The following is a 16,847-nucleotide window of genomic DNA, read 5'->3' as shown; positions in this document are numbered from 1 at the left end:
TCAGCTTATAGTAGCTTTAGGAGACAGTGGTCTCTGTTATGTGCTGGGTGGTAACAATGCAAACTGGAATAAAAATTAAAGAATACCTGCATACTGCCATTGGGTTGCTAATTCTTGTTTATAGATCAAGATAAAATCCTTCTGGTGGTCACAAACATTGTTATCCTGAAGAACATTGTGAATGCAACAGCAATGCACAGATATTCTTTCTTTCTTTCTTTCTTTCAGCAGTGTTGACTACAGTTTAGAATACCTTTAAGTTTCTACCGGAGGAGCAGATGTACCTACCTGTAACAGCAGCCTTTCATCCCCAATCACGGCGGCCGTATTCCAGTCAATGATTTCTGAGAAGGGCAGCTCCCAGCCATTACTTAGCATCACTGGCACACAAGCTGCCTGTAAGAGTAATACACATCATCATCATCATCATTATCATCCAGAGACACACACACACACACACACACACACACACACACACACACACACACACACACACACTAGGTAATAAGATCAATTGTCTTAAAAACTGCTTTGTAGACCCTGCGATGCTCACAACAGATTAAAATGCAGACATATATCAACTAGAAATAAAACATTAATAAATTCATGTATTAAATCAGTGGTGTGGATAAGATGGGATAGGAGCATCATCTGTTTGCCAGTGTCACGTCCCGTGTGACGTTAGTCTTGAAATATTTATATTCAAAGGGAACAACCAGACATCACCCTTGTGGTATACTGTAGGTTGTATTGCTATGAGCAATAATAAAAAAGACAGACTGGAGAGAAGAAAAACTGAAGCATATTACTAAATGGCTTATGATCTGCAAACCCATGTTATTGCTGTACAGGGTTCATTTCCCAAGCAATCAAATCAGGCATTTTAACCAATAGAGGCAACATATCTTCCAACATCTTTTCATTAAGTACAGAACTGCTGCAGTACCTCGATGACTAACTCTCAAAGTGACTAGGCAGTGTGGCTTCATAAAAACGATCTTTATGTTCAGTGGAAAGGAAGATATTTAAAAACTTACTTAAACATTAAACCCGTGTCTGAGATTAATGCAATTGCATTGTAGTGTGTAACCATGTTTGTAAATGTCCATGTGAATCCAATCACTCGTTTGTGGGTGTGTGCAAAACGTAAGTGCATGTTTGCGCTGCCATGGCGCCCTGCCTGCAGTGACCGGCACTATAATCTGTTAAGCGGGGAACTATTCACCCCCTGGCCATGGTCACTCACTACACGTGCACGTCCAGTCACTAACGCTCCGGCCTCAGAGTGCTGCAGTGCTCGTGTAATCTCCTCGGTGTCATTAGCAAAGACAGCAATCTGCTGAAACGCTGCCATTCTTTCCCTACCTATCTGCTCTCACAGACTAATCAACTAGAGCCTCCTGTAGCACAATCCTCTCAAAACACACACACACACACACACACACACACACACACACACACACACACACACACACACACACACACACACACACACACACACACACACACACACACACACACACACACACACACACACACACACACACACACACACCTTTGAACTCCCTACATTTTGCAAACACACATGCACAACATGTGACTGTCCTGCTTGTTATGGCATCTGCGATGCACAACCTGATCCTGCCAGATTGCGCTCTACATCATCTGCCAAATCAGTCAATCCCTCCCCTCCATCCAAGCACTAGTTCAATCTCAGCTCTCCACTACTGCAATGCTTCCTATCTTACCTGTTAGAATACTCAATGTAACTAATACAGCACCCACATTCTCATGCGTCCGCCTGCCCTACTACTGTGCTCCTGCATACTGCATGCGGCTGTGAATGAAAAGACACACTACACCAATACCTCAAGGCCGTGGTCCAGCCCTACTCTCTAGCCAACATCTGCATGGTTACCTCAACTGCAGCTGCACGGCTTTCTCTTCCTGTGTCGACCTGGTCATCAGTCCACTGTCTAACTTTGCCTCACTCCTGGCTCCCCAGTGGTGCAATTAACTCCCCATTCCAGCCTATTCGCTCAAAAATCTCTCTCTTCTTCTTTTTCTCCACTGTTTCCCCAGAACTACACAACTTATAGTACTTGGCACTAAACATAACTCACACAAAAGAAAGTAACACCATGACTTTGGTTGCTTTTGATTTTCTAACGACAAAATATGACCTTTATCCAATGTTGCACAATGTAAGTCACTGCACTGGAAGAAAAAATCTAATCTAAAAATCTAATTTTACACAGAGGCATCTCCAATCGTCTCTCTCTCTCTCTATCACACACACACACACACACACACACACACACACACACACACACAACCAACAACACACACACACACACACACACACACCTATATACATATGCTTTTCACTGGTGTTAACAATCATTGCCTAAATAAATTTGTCTCAAAATGTCCTGCAACTTCGATGATAGATGTCAAATTCAACACACCAGTGATTTATGATACTTGTTCTGATCATAAATAGCAGATACTCATTTGTGGTATGGTCGTTTACTGTTTTGTGTTGACATCTTGCTTACTGGATCATTCACCTACATTAGCCTGCATTGAGATGAACTCACTAATAAAGCAGATTTTGTTTTAAAGCATTAAAGAATGTTCATTTAAATAAACCCATTCTTAGACTAGAACTATGGTCTTAGACTAAATCACTAAAGAAGCTTCAACATCTCTGCACACTAGTGCTTTGAGTTTGTGAAAAGCACTATATAAATTCAATTTATTATTATTATTATTATTATTATTATTATTATTATTATTATTATTATTATTATTATTATTAATATCATCTCAAGTGAGCAGGCCGAAAAAGGATTGGTTATACTCCACAAGGAATGGGTACACAGACAGCAGCGGACCCCACAGGTGCATATTAAGTCTGTTCACACTATCCACGTGGAGAAAGTGTTCCACACATACAGAGTAGATCACTATGCTACCAGTAAGTAGGGAAATGGCTGCCCAGGCATGTCCGTGCAGTCACAAAAACGGACATCCGCACAAAGCCTACGCGCACACCACCCTATGACAACATATGTCATGCGAACCCTCGTGCACAGTAAAATTTTGGCTTAAGTGTAATGTTAGAGGAGAGGATGACTCAAGGAGGTGCATGAAGAAACTCAAAAAGGAAAACAATCGAGAGAGAGAAAATATGACAGACCCAGCAGTGAAGACACTGAGTCAGAGGCAGCTGTGGCAACACTGGCTGCACATTAACAAAGTGACGTGGGTGAGAGAGCTACTGGAAGTAACTCAGTACATCACTCTTTCCATTCTCCCCACACTATTAATGGCTTTATTGTTTGGTGACCCCAACTTCAGGTCAGAGCAGCTTGTGTTTGGTCATTGTGTTTAGTCGCCAACCCAAATTGCCAAAAAGTACCTTACTGATATAGACACTTCAAAATAAAGTCCATCAAAACTAAAGAACTTTAAGCATAAGGATCTATGTGGGTCAGACTTTGATTCGGGTCCAAATCTTGCAGCAAATTCTTCAAAATGTTTGAGACAGACTCAGTACACACACAGTCACACATTGCCAGGATAAGCCTGACAAGCTTTGCACCTCCCCTGCTGCTATCTGTGTGTTAAAATTCCTTTGCTACGGGCAAAAAGACGAGAACAACGTCAAACTAGCAACCTAGTGTTACACCCTGAAAATGGAAAGTTTTGATTAAAAAATTTGGATTGTGGAATTAGGCTGGGCTGCTTGTGTATTTCAGTGAACAACTTCCATAAAGCCTTCCATAGAATACGGCATTTACTATATACCTGGGACATTTCGGGACACATTGGTGGGATTGCCATGGACGAAGAGCACACGCTGATGTATCCAGTTAATTCAAATCACATGATTACAATATTACAATAACTTCATTTCTTATTGTATATGGTGTGCGAATATTCCACCAAAACAAAATTTTGCAGAGCAGAGCCACCGTCGACCAAGACGATTGCTTTTGTCTTAAAGAAAGGTAAACAACCCAAGCATTTGTGTCTCCTATCCTAGCATGCATCTGTGGTGTAAATGGACCTTACGCCACAGCGCTGTGGAGAGAAGTCTGGCAATGCGAGACTAGTTCATACCAAGCAACAGGAAAGATGGGATAGAGAGAGTAGCAGATACATTGTAAGCATCTTCTGAGTCACCATAATGCACCTACTGTGATTCTGATTTACCAACAGCTGAGCCTGGCAGTGATGAGTCGCATCTGTGTGTCACTGACCTGCAAAGCCTCTAAAAAGCGAAAAGAACCCAGCCGTCGTCCTCGAGGTACCAGACAGAACGTCGAGTTGTACAGCATCTCTCTGTAGTCATACCTGTAGGATGATAGCAAAGATGGGAAGACATTGGCAACTAAGAAATTGTACTCAAATATACAGTATACTAGCAGTGTCCTTCCACCAGTGCATTAGTTTACTCAGGCCCACGTTTCCTGAAACTGTCTCAGTGCAGCAGCAGAGCACAGAACAGAAAAGGTACCTCTTTTTAACAATGGAATACCTGGAAAACACAAGTACTTTCAGGAAAAATCCCATACTTTGATCTTGACTACTCTCTCTTCCCTTCTCCCCACCCAATCTTAAACCCCTTGCCCTCTCACCTGCTCATCTCAACATCTATCCCCCCATCCAATCTAAGCCTCAGTCAGCACTTGCTTGGATTAAGGAGCTGCTTGGAATTCCTTCAGTCAATATTACATGTGTGAATGTGAGAGTGTGAAAGAGTGTGCATTTCTATGTTGCCTGGTTGTCCTACATTGGACCGGGTTTCATTAGATTGAACTGAAAACTGAAAGTGAAAGTGTGCACATATTATTTATTAGGGTATTCATGCAAATGTGTGCTTGTATTTCAAACAATGCGTGACCACATTTGCACAAAAATGCAAATATGGATGTAAAGGTGAGTGATAATTTGTGTACGCATAGTGTGTGCGCGCCTGGGGCTATTTTCCTACACTCTCCTTTATTGGATCTAGGTTTATTATGGTTAGGCTGTGTCTCTAAGTGTACTGCTTCATGGCAGTGAACACCAATTTAGATGTAGTTCCCCCTTAGTACACTATAAGTACTTTCCATGTTATGCCATTGTGCATCAATCTGAAACACATTTTAAGTAACATGTACACATTCAAGTAAAATGTATCCCAAAAAATTGTCGGACATTATATACTTGTCTGTTTTTTCAATGATCCAAGTCATTTATGTAGCAATGAAGAGAAGGTCCCTCTTAACCCCAATATCTTAGGGAGTACTGCAGACAAACAAGCCACAGCGATGTAAATATATGATATAGAGGAATATACATAAAGACATAAGACACAATTGATTCCCGTTCATAATTTCTGGGCCATCTTCCAATTAATTTAACCATGGTTGAAAAGCATGCATGAACTATAGAGCTGTCTTTACTGTACTTCCATGTTCCATATTGAAAGTAGAAGTATTTTATTCATCTGCTAACAAGTGGTTCCATCTATACCTCCTTTCATTCAGCAGAGGCCACAGGATGCCAAGCCAGCTGGAAATCAAGTTCTCAATAGCTTTTACATAAATAGCAGTTATGCATTATTATTATTATTATTATTATTATTATTATTATATGCATGAATTAAAACAAACACAAAGTCTGGTTCTCTTGTTCTTCTACATTATACAGTATGGCGGTCACAAATGAAAAAATGTAAAATATCAAATGCAGTTTTTGTTTAATTAACGGTGGTGTTCTATTTGGATAAACCCACTTTAGATACCGTTTACAACAATCAGCCGCTACAGTGACTTTAGAGATTAACAGCCATAAAAAGCATAACAGCTAAAGTTAAGCTTGCTGCCATCTTTAGTAATACAATGTAATGTACACAGCGATCCATTATCCACAATGCACATATCCGTAGGTTAAAATAAAAAAAGACTAAAGGCTAAGTAACATCACAGATGCTGCTCTGGTCTGTGCATCCATTATGAAACAACGATTTGATTAACCAGTCTGACTCCATCAAAGATACGACAAACTATCATTAAGGCTGACAAACAAATAATCCAGCCAGAGGCACGTAATAAATGACCGTTTTTCAAGCCTGTAAAAACAAAAGTATAGGTCCATATCTGGGCCTGGCTGGGTGTAAATCTCCCATCCATCCCTGACAGTGCAAACTCAGAAGAGAGCAGATGTTTCTCTCCCTGCATACCTCCATTCTTCTTTACTCTTCCAGATGGCTGCCTGTGGGGAGGAGCAGTCTCTCAGTATGCTACCACATGTCAGTGGAAATGTTAAGGATGAGTGTTAAAAAATATCTTCAACATGAACCCAACTCCTGTCTTTGTGTGCATTTTCTGTTTTATTTTTTCCCCAGATTTGAAAAGTGCACATGCACGTAGGTGTTCAACAGATCGGTCTCACTGGAAAGGAATCAGAATAGATATCAATAGATGTCAGTGGAGTTAGTCACAGCAACATCCGCTCGACATGATAAGAGGTAAATCCTGCCGAGTCCCATATTTCCCATAACATGCAGATGGCTGCTGGCGAGCAGTCTCACAGTAGCAGATTGGTCATCCCTAAATAATCACATCATTGAGCTTGAATATTATTTTTTGCCACCTCCCTATAACAATATAGTGCAAAATACTGCAATAAACTTACTTTATTAAAATTATTATTAAAACTACAGGACTAATATGGAGTAACTACTGTCCAACAAGCTTTAAAAAATCCACTATAGCATCATTATTGCCATGAAAAAAAGGGTATTTACGCACATTATCATGAATAAATAAATGTATCATCTCAATCTCACCTCAAGAAATTTAGATCATTCAAACAGCAACAATGTATCCTACTGTACAGCTGTGCACTACAGCAGCTTCAGCCCTAGAGAGTGTAAGTAGTGGACACATTCACTAAGGATTTAACCTCAAATAACTGTTCAAACAGAGTGACCACACTGTTGACATGTCCTGACCATGAAATTACTCTTGGTTAGAAACTACCATATTTTAGAAATGATGGCTCTTTTATGCGACTCTTTTATTTTTATGTGCTCTGTTATTTACGCTTTATGCAAACGCTGTATGTGTTTGTAAGTGCAAGAGTGAGGGAGAAAGACACATCAAGACAAGTGAAAAAATAACTCTAATGTCCTCTGTGTTTTAGAGGGGTAACAGCTTTTAGGAGTCTATTTTCCAGTGACATAAGAAAGTCATTCTCATACCGTGTTGACTGGAGACAGTGACTGGAAGAAGAGGGTATCGTTCAGGAAAGGCAAGACCCCAAAACGTATTCCAACAACAATATTATCAATTGTTACTGCTCACAGACTTGTCCAAAATATCTCTATAGCAAGCAAGAGAAACTCTTTCCATGCACCCTCCGCAAGTCACTCTCAGTTGGAACACATATCAAAGAGGAGATACATATTTAAGGGTAAGTCTATTAGAGGGGCTACGCATGACATTACTCATAGAATTGGAGATATTTCTATGACATTTTAGCATTGTGGCATAATGCCTTTGTCATGAACATTATGCTTCCTCAATGCTTAGATATGGCCATGATGAAAACATGGAGGATGACTCACTGTGACTTGTTTGCTATAAATTGCAACATTAGTTTCAACTGACATGGTGGTATATGGTGAGAACCACATTCTCATTTAAAAGCAAATCTACAGGAGAAGGTTTGAGTGAGTAATAACTAAGTGTACTGTTGTGTGCATCATCCCGTCAACACCACAAATCAGATCAATAATAAAAAGTCTATTTTGGTATTCAATTTTCTAGATCTCTCATTGGAAAAAAAGAGAAAAGACCCAACAGTAAAATGTAAACCATCACCTTTTCTTTTGATGCTGTGTGAGAGCTACTGTTATATGATTTTTATGTACCGTAAACCTATTCATTCATGGATATAATTAAATGGCACTCATTAATGCTGCTGGAAAGGGACAAAGTATGAATCACAGAAAGAGAAAAGGATGACAAGAAGTGAGTTGGGTCAAAAAAAATAAAAATAAAAACCAGTCTCCTAGCAACAAGAAAGGATGGCGTGAAAGAGAGAATGCATGGCTCACTCTGTTAAGTGCCTGAGGAGATTCCGAAGAACAGCCAAAGTGTTTGTCTCCCATAATCTGTGTGGACCACACACATTTACAACATGACCACTCATAGAGAGGACTGCAACCAAAGGAGGCACTGCTTCAGCTGCTTTTTGACAGGCCTCAGCGCTCGTGTAGGTCTTCTGTGCTGGGATAGCGTGTCCACCATGGACTATGGCTCCATTTTATTTAACTCATCCAATTAGATTAAGTTTAAGTGATACTTTATTAATCCCGCAAGGGGAAATTACATTTTTCACTCTGTTAGTTATTACACACATTACACACTTTCATCTTGTTCTTAGAACATCTTGTCCTGAGCCCTGACACGCAAAGTAAATGAAGAATGGATATATTTATTCAGAACATTGCATTTCCTTGTATTCGTTTTCACAAATGTTACAAATTACCTCACAACAAGAGGGATTCTAACTAATGGTATAAGAATGATAAGATAAAAGAATGACGATGTAACTTTACTAAATCATGATCAAAACAAAACATACACCAGGATGAGGATACTTGAAGAAGCTCAAACGAATAGAAGAAAACATTGATTTGCCAAAATTGACATTATACAGTAAACTGGACTAATTAATGGAAAAATTGCATGTAATCCAACCCCATGCTGTCAATCATCATCAAAAGACTACCCTCTATGAAAGCTCAGCTGTGATCTAACTTTTTGCATGTGCCTTTATGTGTAACTAAGTACATTAGTTGAGTTAAACATTATGCTTTTTAAATGATCTCCTCAACAACTGGGAATTCCCAAACATGAGCTTCAGAGGGGAAAATGATGGCAGCTCTAGTACTATCCTGCTCTCTCGCCCTTCACCCTTCCTGTAGTAACTTCAGATCTCATTTTCTGCTTCCTATTAAAAAGCCCCACACAGCCAGAGCCACCCATGGCAAAGAATGTCACACAAACATGCGCATAAAGCCTTATTTTGATCTTGACACACATCAGAGCAACTTCAATAGTTCAAGACACCGCCAGACCCTCTTAGACACAGCTGCTTTCTTTCCCCTGACACGACAGCGCACCAAGGGGTAGACATGTACACACATAGTGACAGGCCCAAGGAGGGGATGCTAGCATCTTTAACTCATGCTGCCAAAAAAAAAATGACATCAAATACAAACAAAATACACTCTTTTTTGGAAGACCTGCATTAGACCTGCATATGTAAAAATGAAAACCATACAATGTGTTTTCAGGCATGAGCAAAGAAATTTAATGACTGTTTTGATCTCTAAGAGCTGATTTTAATGTAGGGTTAATGAGCAACCCTCAAACTCATGTTCCATGAGGTTAATTAGCCATCAAGATGAATATTAGAAAGCAGACTGGCCTCTGGTATAGAAACCTCTGTGGAAAGTGAGTGTGTGTGTGTGTGTGTGTGTGTGTGTGTGTGTGTGTGTGTGTGTGTGGGTGTGTGTGTGTGTGTTGTGTGGTGTGTGTGTGTGTGTGTGTGTGTGTGTGTGTGTGTGTGTGTGTGTGTGTGTGTGTTCTCATTTAACTACATTTGAGGGTCCACAAACGGGGAAATAGTATACTTGTCAAGTCCGGACAGCTTCGTGGGCTGGACCCCACAACTTTAAAGGGCTGTTTGAGGGTTAAGACTTGGTTTTAGGATTAGTGTTAGAATTACGTTAGGGTGAGGAAAGAGCTAAGGTTAGGCATTTAGTTGTGATGGTAAGGTTAGGATAAGGGGCTATAGATGACGGGTCCCCACAAAGATATTGAGACGCACTGTGTGTGTGTGTGTGTGTGTGTGTGTGTGTGTGTGTGTGTGTGTGTGTACAAAAATCTATGCACACCATCTACCCCGTCCTCCTTCCTATGCGGCCCCCAGCTTTCTTATACAGCAGCAGCTAATGTGGTTCATACGGCAAAAAACACGTTGAATACATATGAATTCCATTGCTTTACTTTTTGTAGCTATGTACGTATGGTTCATAAGAACAGCCTGAACTGTAATACCTATTCCAACAATGCAACAACTAATACCTAAAAACTTTAAGAGATGAAGACACACATTTTAGTGGCCAGAATAACTACAAGAGTGTCACTGCAACTTGCCTTAAGCAAAAGGCAAACTAAATCAGAGGCAGTTGAACATGGAGAAAATGGAACTGCTTAATTTCTCTGAGCTCTATTTGTAACCATGAGTGGCAATAAGTGTACTAATTGCACATAAATCACTGCATGTGTTTGTTTTCAGTACACATAAACAGATAGAAGTGCATGGTTGTTAAACTTTATAAGAAAAGGGGAAACATTTCCAATGGTGTGAGAACTGTGGTAATCAATTTTTTTGGGGCGTTGTAGGGGCAAAAATTCCATAATAATTTGGTCTGTGTCTGAAAAGTGGTCTGAAAGAAAACAAGACTTCTGCATTTCCCCATGGCTCCGTTTTCAAGCTGTAGAAAATCTAGACTTTGGCCAATCACAGGTAATTTCTATTGGCTTTTCTGTGCATGCATATACCTGTACGACAGAGAGGAGAAAGCTGCAGGAAGAGGTCTCACTCTACTTCAGATCCTGGCATTTTGCTTTCTACCCACTGCACCTTTAATGGGATTTAAAGGCACTACCTGCTCCACCCTGAGTTAATAGAGCCAAGATGTTTGACTTTCTGAAAAACGAAGCCCTTGCTTATTTCCCCAGGGCAACTTCGGCTCACTCATCTTCTTCTGGTTAATGAGTTCAAAGAAAGCTTTATAAAACATTTACAGACCCACAGAGGGAGGTCTCAAGTTCTAGCACAGTTCTACAAGACCCCAGGTTAAATCACCTCATTACTATGCTTTGAATCTTATGTCACACTTCTTTTTCTTATTCACCTTCTGTCTCCATCCATCTTAAGCCCTCTCTCAACAGTAGAACCAAAAACCTTTTCTCTCTACAAATGTCCCTCCTCAAAATGGAGGCATACACCCCCTTGAATTTGTTCCAGTAAGCGCAACAATGCTGACCAACAGATGGATCAACATCCATCCAGAAAATGTTTGTGTGATAAAGGAGCTGCTGAATTTCAACAAATCTTTTAAGAATTTGGAAGAAGCTGCCCACATCTCAGGGGGATTTTCATCAGCACTTCCGTCAGCTTGATGAGGTTGATGGGAAGGAGGCTTTAAAGTGCTCTCTCCGGATACCGAAAACCAGAAGAAGGGAGTGTTGGAGATAATGAAATGACTCTTGTTAATGGAACAGCCATTAGCGATGGAATGACAAGGCTGACGTGAAAATACAGGCAACATAAAAATGAAAGATTCAGTTCAGGTCAAATTATTTGACTGCAGCAACCAGGGAGAAACTTTGGCAACAGCTGTGAATAATTGTAAAGGGTTATACATTTACTTCATCTCATGTATTCCCAAACCGGATAGTAAGCCTGAGTAATATGGTGTAGTCCTTAATGTTTTTATAGCCTGAACTTTTTAATCTCTCCACTGACACAGACAAAATCACATTGGTTAGAGTTTTTAACTACTAACAATATTTTATCAGATTTTCAATCAGGTTTATGGAAAATACAGCACAACTTCAGCATCATACCCTGTACTATGGCTAAGTTGTACAAAAGCATGCTGGATACTGTCTACCATGGAGCACTGAGATTTATCACAAATCTCAAGTCCCTTACTCCACATTGTTCTTTGTATGCTCGGGCTGGATGGTCGGCCTTGTCTAAACGTAGACTTAACCACCAGCATATTCTTATTAATAAGGCTGTTCTCCAACTGCTTTCTCCCTGCCTACATCCTTCAAAAAAGTATGGGAAGTTACGGTCTTCCCTCCCAGGATATTTTTCCTCTAACTTTCCCTAAAGTCAGTACTGAACTGGGTAAAATTTACAAATTTGAATTTAAGTATGCTGCTCTTTCGGCTTGGAATTGGTTACAAAACCACCTGAATCTTCAGGCGCTGATTTCATTGTATACATTTCAAGTAGGGCTGTCAGCATTAACGCCTTCATCGCGATGTGATTAAGGGCCGAGCATAATGCGTTAATTTTTTTAATTGCATGCCGCCATTTATTAATTTATTTTACATTTGACTCAGGTTTGCGTTGTGCCTAGCTGTTGTAAAATCCCTAGAATCTACAGCTTCTTGGGGCTAGGCTTCTATTTTGACCCTTTTCCGCACCTGTACTTATCATCAAGCTGATATACTTCCTCGTAACACATCGTACTGCTGCAGGCATGATGGATGGTGCTTTTTATTTTCCGAAACTCCCGGACGGCTCAGTAGATAAGTCGAAAGCCATATGCACATTGTGTAAAGCCAAATTAAATTATCACCGAAGCTTGAGCTACCACCTACGAGCTAAGCATAGTACAGTTAATGGGACTCAGGCTGATGCTAGCAGGCTATTTTGGAGAGGGCTAATTGCCTACCTGTGGATGAAACCAAATCCCAAAAATGACTACAGCTCTTGTGAATGGGTGGCAACTAACTGCAGACCTGTCAGCAATTTTTGGACCATTTTGTTTGTATAAGCAAAGTGTTAGTGTTACATCTCAGTTAATTGCTGTGCTAATTTAGTTCAGTTAATTGCCTAACTTAAAGTGATTCTAAATTACTTGGATGCTGGCCCATCTGGCTGTTGATGTTTTGAATGTTGAAGAATGTTTTGATATCTTATACGTCTGTCATCGTGTGTCTTCAGTCGTTTTTATGTCTGAAACCATGTTAATTGTGCTGTCTGTCTTAACCAGGGCACTCTTAAAAAGAGATTTTGCATCTTAATGAGTCTTAAATAAAGGTTAGGTTAAGTCTTTAATAAAGGTTAAATAAAAAATCATTTTGGATCCATGGGGTCACCAACCAACTTTTCTGAGCCTTAGGGTAATAAATCTACAGATCTCTTTGTCCAGTTATCAACTACATAGAACATGGCTCTGGTAAATGACTAACTAAATGAATGAATGCACAAATGAACAACACGTTACACAAGTCTGAGTAAGTGTGTTTGATTCTGAACAGTGTTGGTAGGTGAGCACATTAACCTGAGCGATCCCTGAGCTTGAAAGTATTCTGTCAAACAGCCAGTAAATGACTTCTGGTGGAGATGGAGCCTAGCTGGTGCTGCTGTTGCCATGGCTGTTCTGCACGAGAGATAAGTCCAGGTCAGGAATGTCTCTAATCCTGGGCCAAGCAGGTACAGATAAAGGAAGATATGGAAGGATGGGAGAAGGCAGACAGTGATGAAGAATAGAGAAGGACTGAAAGACACAGACATGGAAGGTTAAGCGGAGAGAAATAGGAAAGGAGTGATGAATGGATGAGAACTGAGGGGAGTGAAAGGGAAAGGAGGGTGGGATGTAGGGAAACAGGAGAATAACAGCTGCTAAGAAGAAGGAAACAAAGGAGAGAACAGAATACCGAGAATAAATAATCAGAAACAAAACAATGAGTAAAATAAAATGAATTGTTATGTGCATCTGTGCAAGTATCAGTATACCTGTGTGAGTTTTGTAAACATATCAGATTGTGGACAGCTTTTTCAAACACCAATTGTTAACCAGGGTAAATAACCCTGTCAGCTCACAAATGGCTTGGCAACCGTGACATAAGCCATGACAAAGAGAAGGGGGCTTTGTAATGTCTCTTTTAGTTCAAAATATGGCGTGTTATCAAGCAAAATTGGTATCAATGTCGGATCTAATCCAATCCATCATGCAGAGAGAGGGATTTTGATGAAGTCTAACTGCAACTAGTAATCTGCCTGGACTGACTGAGCAGGCAGTTTTGAAGCATTTTGTGTCTGTCTGTGTGTGGGTGTGATTTGGGACATCGGAGGGGTAATGTGTCGAACTGGACCATGTATGCGAGTGTTTGCATGTGGGAATGTGTACAAGCATAAGGCTTTTTTAGGACATACCAGGGGATGGCCTTATGCAAGTGTTTCAGGGGAGAGAGATGAATAGGGGGAGTAGTGAGAGGAAGAAAAAGGAGCGAGTTTATGTTGTTTACATGTGCTTGCCATTTACATCTCTGTTGGTCTTTGCACTTTTGGACCATAAGTCACACAACCTTGCAAGGCAAGTCAAAATGTGAAGTTCAAGCTTGTGAAAAGGAGAGTTTCTGATGTTGAGACTTCAGTAAAACCATCTTAAAAAGCACTATTTCCTCAGAAAGTAAAAGTAGTTCCAGTGGAAATGAAAGTGTAACAAACTGGTGTTCAGTATATTACTATTATTATTAGCAACCAAGACATTGTTTCTGGAAAGAAGATATTGCCGCCAAATATTTTAAATGCATTTTCTTTTCACAAACAACCACTTACCTTCATTATGTTGGGGAGCAGGCTGAAATCTCAGAGACTGATATCTCGACACTTAGGCCCTGACACACCAAGCCGACAGCCAGAGAACTAGTGGCCTTTGTCTTGGTCAAAAATTCCCAGAGCCTATAGCAGACAGCCAAGTGCCATGTATGTTCTGCGCACGTGTGAGAGGAAATTACTCTCCATACCAGCAGGTGGGTTCAATTAAAGATTGAGTTGTTACATTTAACATTTTACTAATTTACAGGCTGGCCGGCTGCTAGTAAGCCAGCTTGCTTGCTAGGGGGCTAATTGTTTAGCGGTGCAGAGAGAGAAAGTGAGGGAGGTCTATTACGATCTTTTTAATATATGTCTCAGGTATGAGATATTAGTTTATTAACAGTTTATTTTGCAAGCTGAACAGCCAATCAGATGAACTGGCTGTCGGGCCCACAGCCCCGTTGAATCGGCCAAAAAAAGGCAGATGAAGGCCGACGCATGGCCACGGTGTGGGATACACCGCACAAACTAAGGCCCAACTTTGACTGACGGCCGACAGTTGCCTTGGTGTCTCAGGGCCTTTATACCAAAGTGGATGGATATATACCATTAGAGGTAGTTATTTTGTAATTTGAGTAAACCGACCCTTTAAAAACACCACATGAAACACAGAGAAAAATGATTTCATTGAACCTGCTGATGACAACTAGCCTCAAATGCACCGGGAGTAGATTGGCAAAGCCAGTGTGAAGTAATGAGAGAGTAAATGTGTTTCACCAAGTCAAGCCGCCAAAAACGAAGTGTAAACACAGTCTTTTAGCTCTCAAGAGGCAAAAGATGATTACCTCACAATTACGAGACCACAGAGGAGAGAGAAGCCCTACTGCCTCGGTGACAGAAAGAGAGATTGCAGGGTGGCGGCAGTACTAATGATGATGGGGAAGGAAAAAAGACTGCAGTTTATCCCAGAGGATACACAAAATTGCAGCAACTAGCAGAAATGTGTGGCACTTGGCTACGGCGCTGGCAATGCTCTTCAAAATAAAAAGCTGAAGAGGGAATGCCTCATTTGATGGATGTTGTCGGCTGCTGAGATCTTTTTTCTCAAAGCATTGAGACCTCAACATCCATACAGACATTGAACAAGTTTCTATTTCAGTAAAGCAGCACAATGTAGCACAATTCAGTTCTACATTATGTGTCTACTTTTTCCTGGCATGGAATACTACCAAGCCTGTCAAATGATTTAAAAATAAACCAGCTCATAAATCCTCGCTCATAATGTGATGACCATGGGGGAGGGCAATCTAATCCTATCCAGGTACCACGATACACCACACACAGACACCTACACATCTACTGGTTATCACTGAGAACAAATGAGACCCTGCTGAGTGCACAAGCTTACGTCTTAAAAACTTCTCATGCAATGATTACAGAGAGGTATGGTGAACTACTGAGCAGAGGCTGGCAGACTTTCAATTATTTTTTAATAGATAATTACAAAAACATCTAAAAATTGAAATATGGTGAAGTTAATGTTTTATAATACAGCCTAAAAAGAAAACACCTGAACTGTTGCTCAACAGATGATGTTAAATGGGTGATAGTGTCGGCCTTGGAAAGCCCTTGAGGTCAAAGGGAGGGCAGAGGGAGGACAAGATTAGTTGACATGGTTTGTAATTACTGTAAGTCACTTAAGGCGCTGTCATACCCTGTCACAGTCATCACCTTTTATACACCAGGACATGCACACCACATCTAACGAATTAACACCATGCAAACAATGCAGAGTTCCAACTGCTCATGGTCAGTCACGCTGCAACTCTCTGAAAGAGTGCAAATGTCTGCCATAATCAACTTTAATAAGTATTTATTTTCTCCCTGCCATCTACATCTAGTAACCTCTTCTGTTACACCCCGGTAATTTTTTTTACCAATCTGCCAAGGGTTTTTTAGACAATCTAACACTAAAAGCCATTTAGACCAATTATTACTTTTAGGTATGTAGCAACCATTGTTACAACCAAGGACAAATTAACCTGATCTCAGAGAGGAATGTAGACTACACACCAATAACCTCTCTGAGGCAGCTGAATTCCTCTGTATCCTTGCAGACACACTGGCACAGAACAAAGCTTCACCATCTGTTAATGAATCCCATGGCCGGCAGTGCTTGGTGCTGTGGGCAGGTAATTAGTTTGAACAGTGGGAAAGATCAAAGACAACAGTTCCTGTCTTGCCCTCTGGTTATGACCTCGCAAGAGGAAGTTACAGATTTCACTGGGTGAGAGAAGGAAAGAAAATGTATGAAGCTTAGACCAACAGGCACAAAATCATAGTCTAAGTCATTTCAGTTTGAATCACATATCCATTTGATGAAACAGAAAGTGAGTGTCAATATGTTGGTTGCCACCAATTCCACATTT

At 40.5% G+C, this 16,847-nt stretch overlaps 1 protein-coding gene and 1 long non-coding RNA gene across 2 annotated transcripts in view; one reads left to right on the top strand and one right to left on the bottom strand.

The window, feature by feature from the left end:
- Nucleotides 1-12,222, top strand: part of LOC116690762 (uncharacterized) — a 14,510-nt gene extending 2,288 nt beyond the window's left edge. The window contains exons 2-3 of the long non-coding RNA XR_004332360.1: nt 6,140-6,144; nt 12,100-12,222. This is a non-coding gene — a long non-coding RNA (uncharacterized LOC116690762). The remainder of the gene's footprint in view (nt 1-6,139; nt 6,145-12,099) is intronic.
- The window catches only part of LOC116690738 (exostosin-1a), a 40,264-nt gene that overhangs the window by 10,000 nt on the left and 13,417 nt on the right, over nt 1-16,847 (bottom strand). The window contains exons 2-3 of the mRNA XM_032517901.1: nt 4,269-4,362; nt 289-396 (exon numbers count right to left, since the gene is read on the bottom strand). Of these exons, the coding sequence (XP_032373792.1) occupies nt 289-396; nt 4,269-4,362 (202 nt within the window). The remainder of the gene's footprint in view (nt 1-288; nt 397-4,268; nt 4,363-16,847) is intronic.

The sequence above is a fragment of the Etheostoma spectabile genome, chromosome 6 (genome assembly GCF_008692095.1).
Source record: "Etheostoma spectabile isolate EspeVRDwgs_2016 chromosome 6, UIUC_Espe_1.0, whole genome shotgun sequence".
Lineage (NCBI taxonomy): Eukaryota > Metazoa > Chordata > Actinopteri > Perciformes > Percidae > Etheostoma > Etheostoma spectabile.
This window is presented reverse-complemented; position numbering and strand designations above follow the sequence as displayed.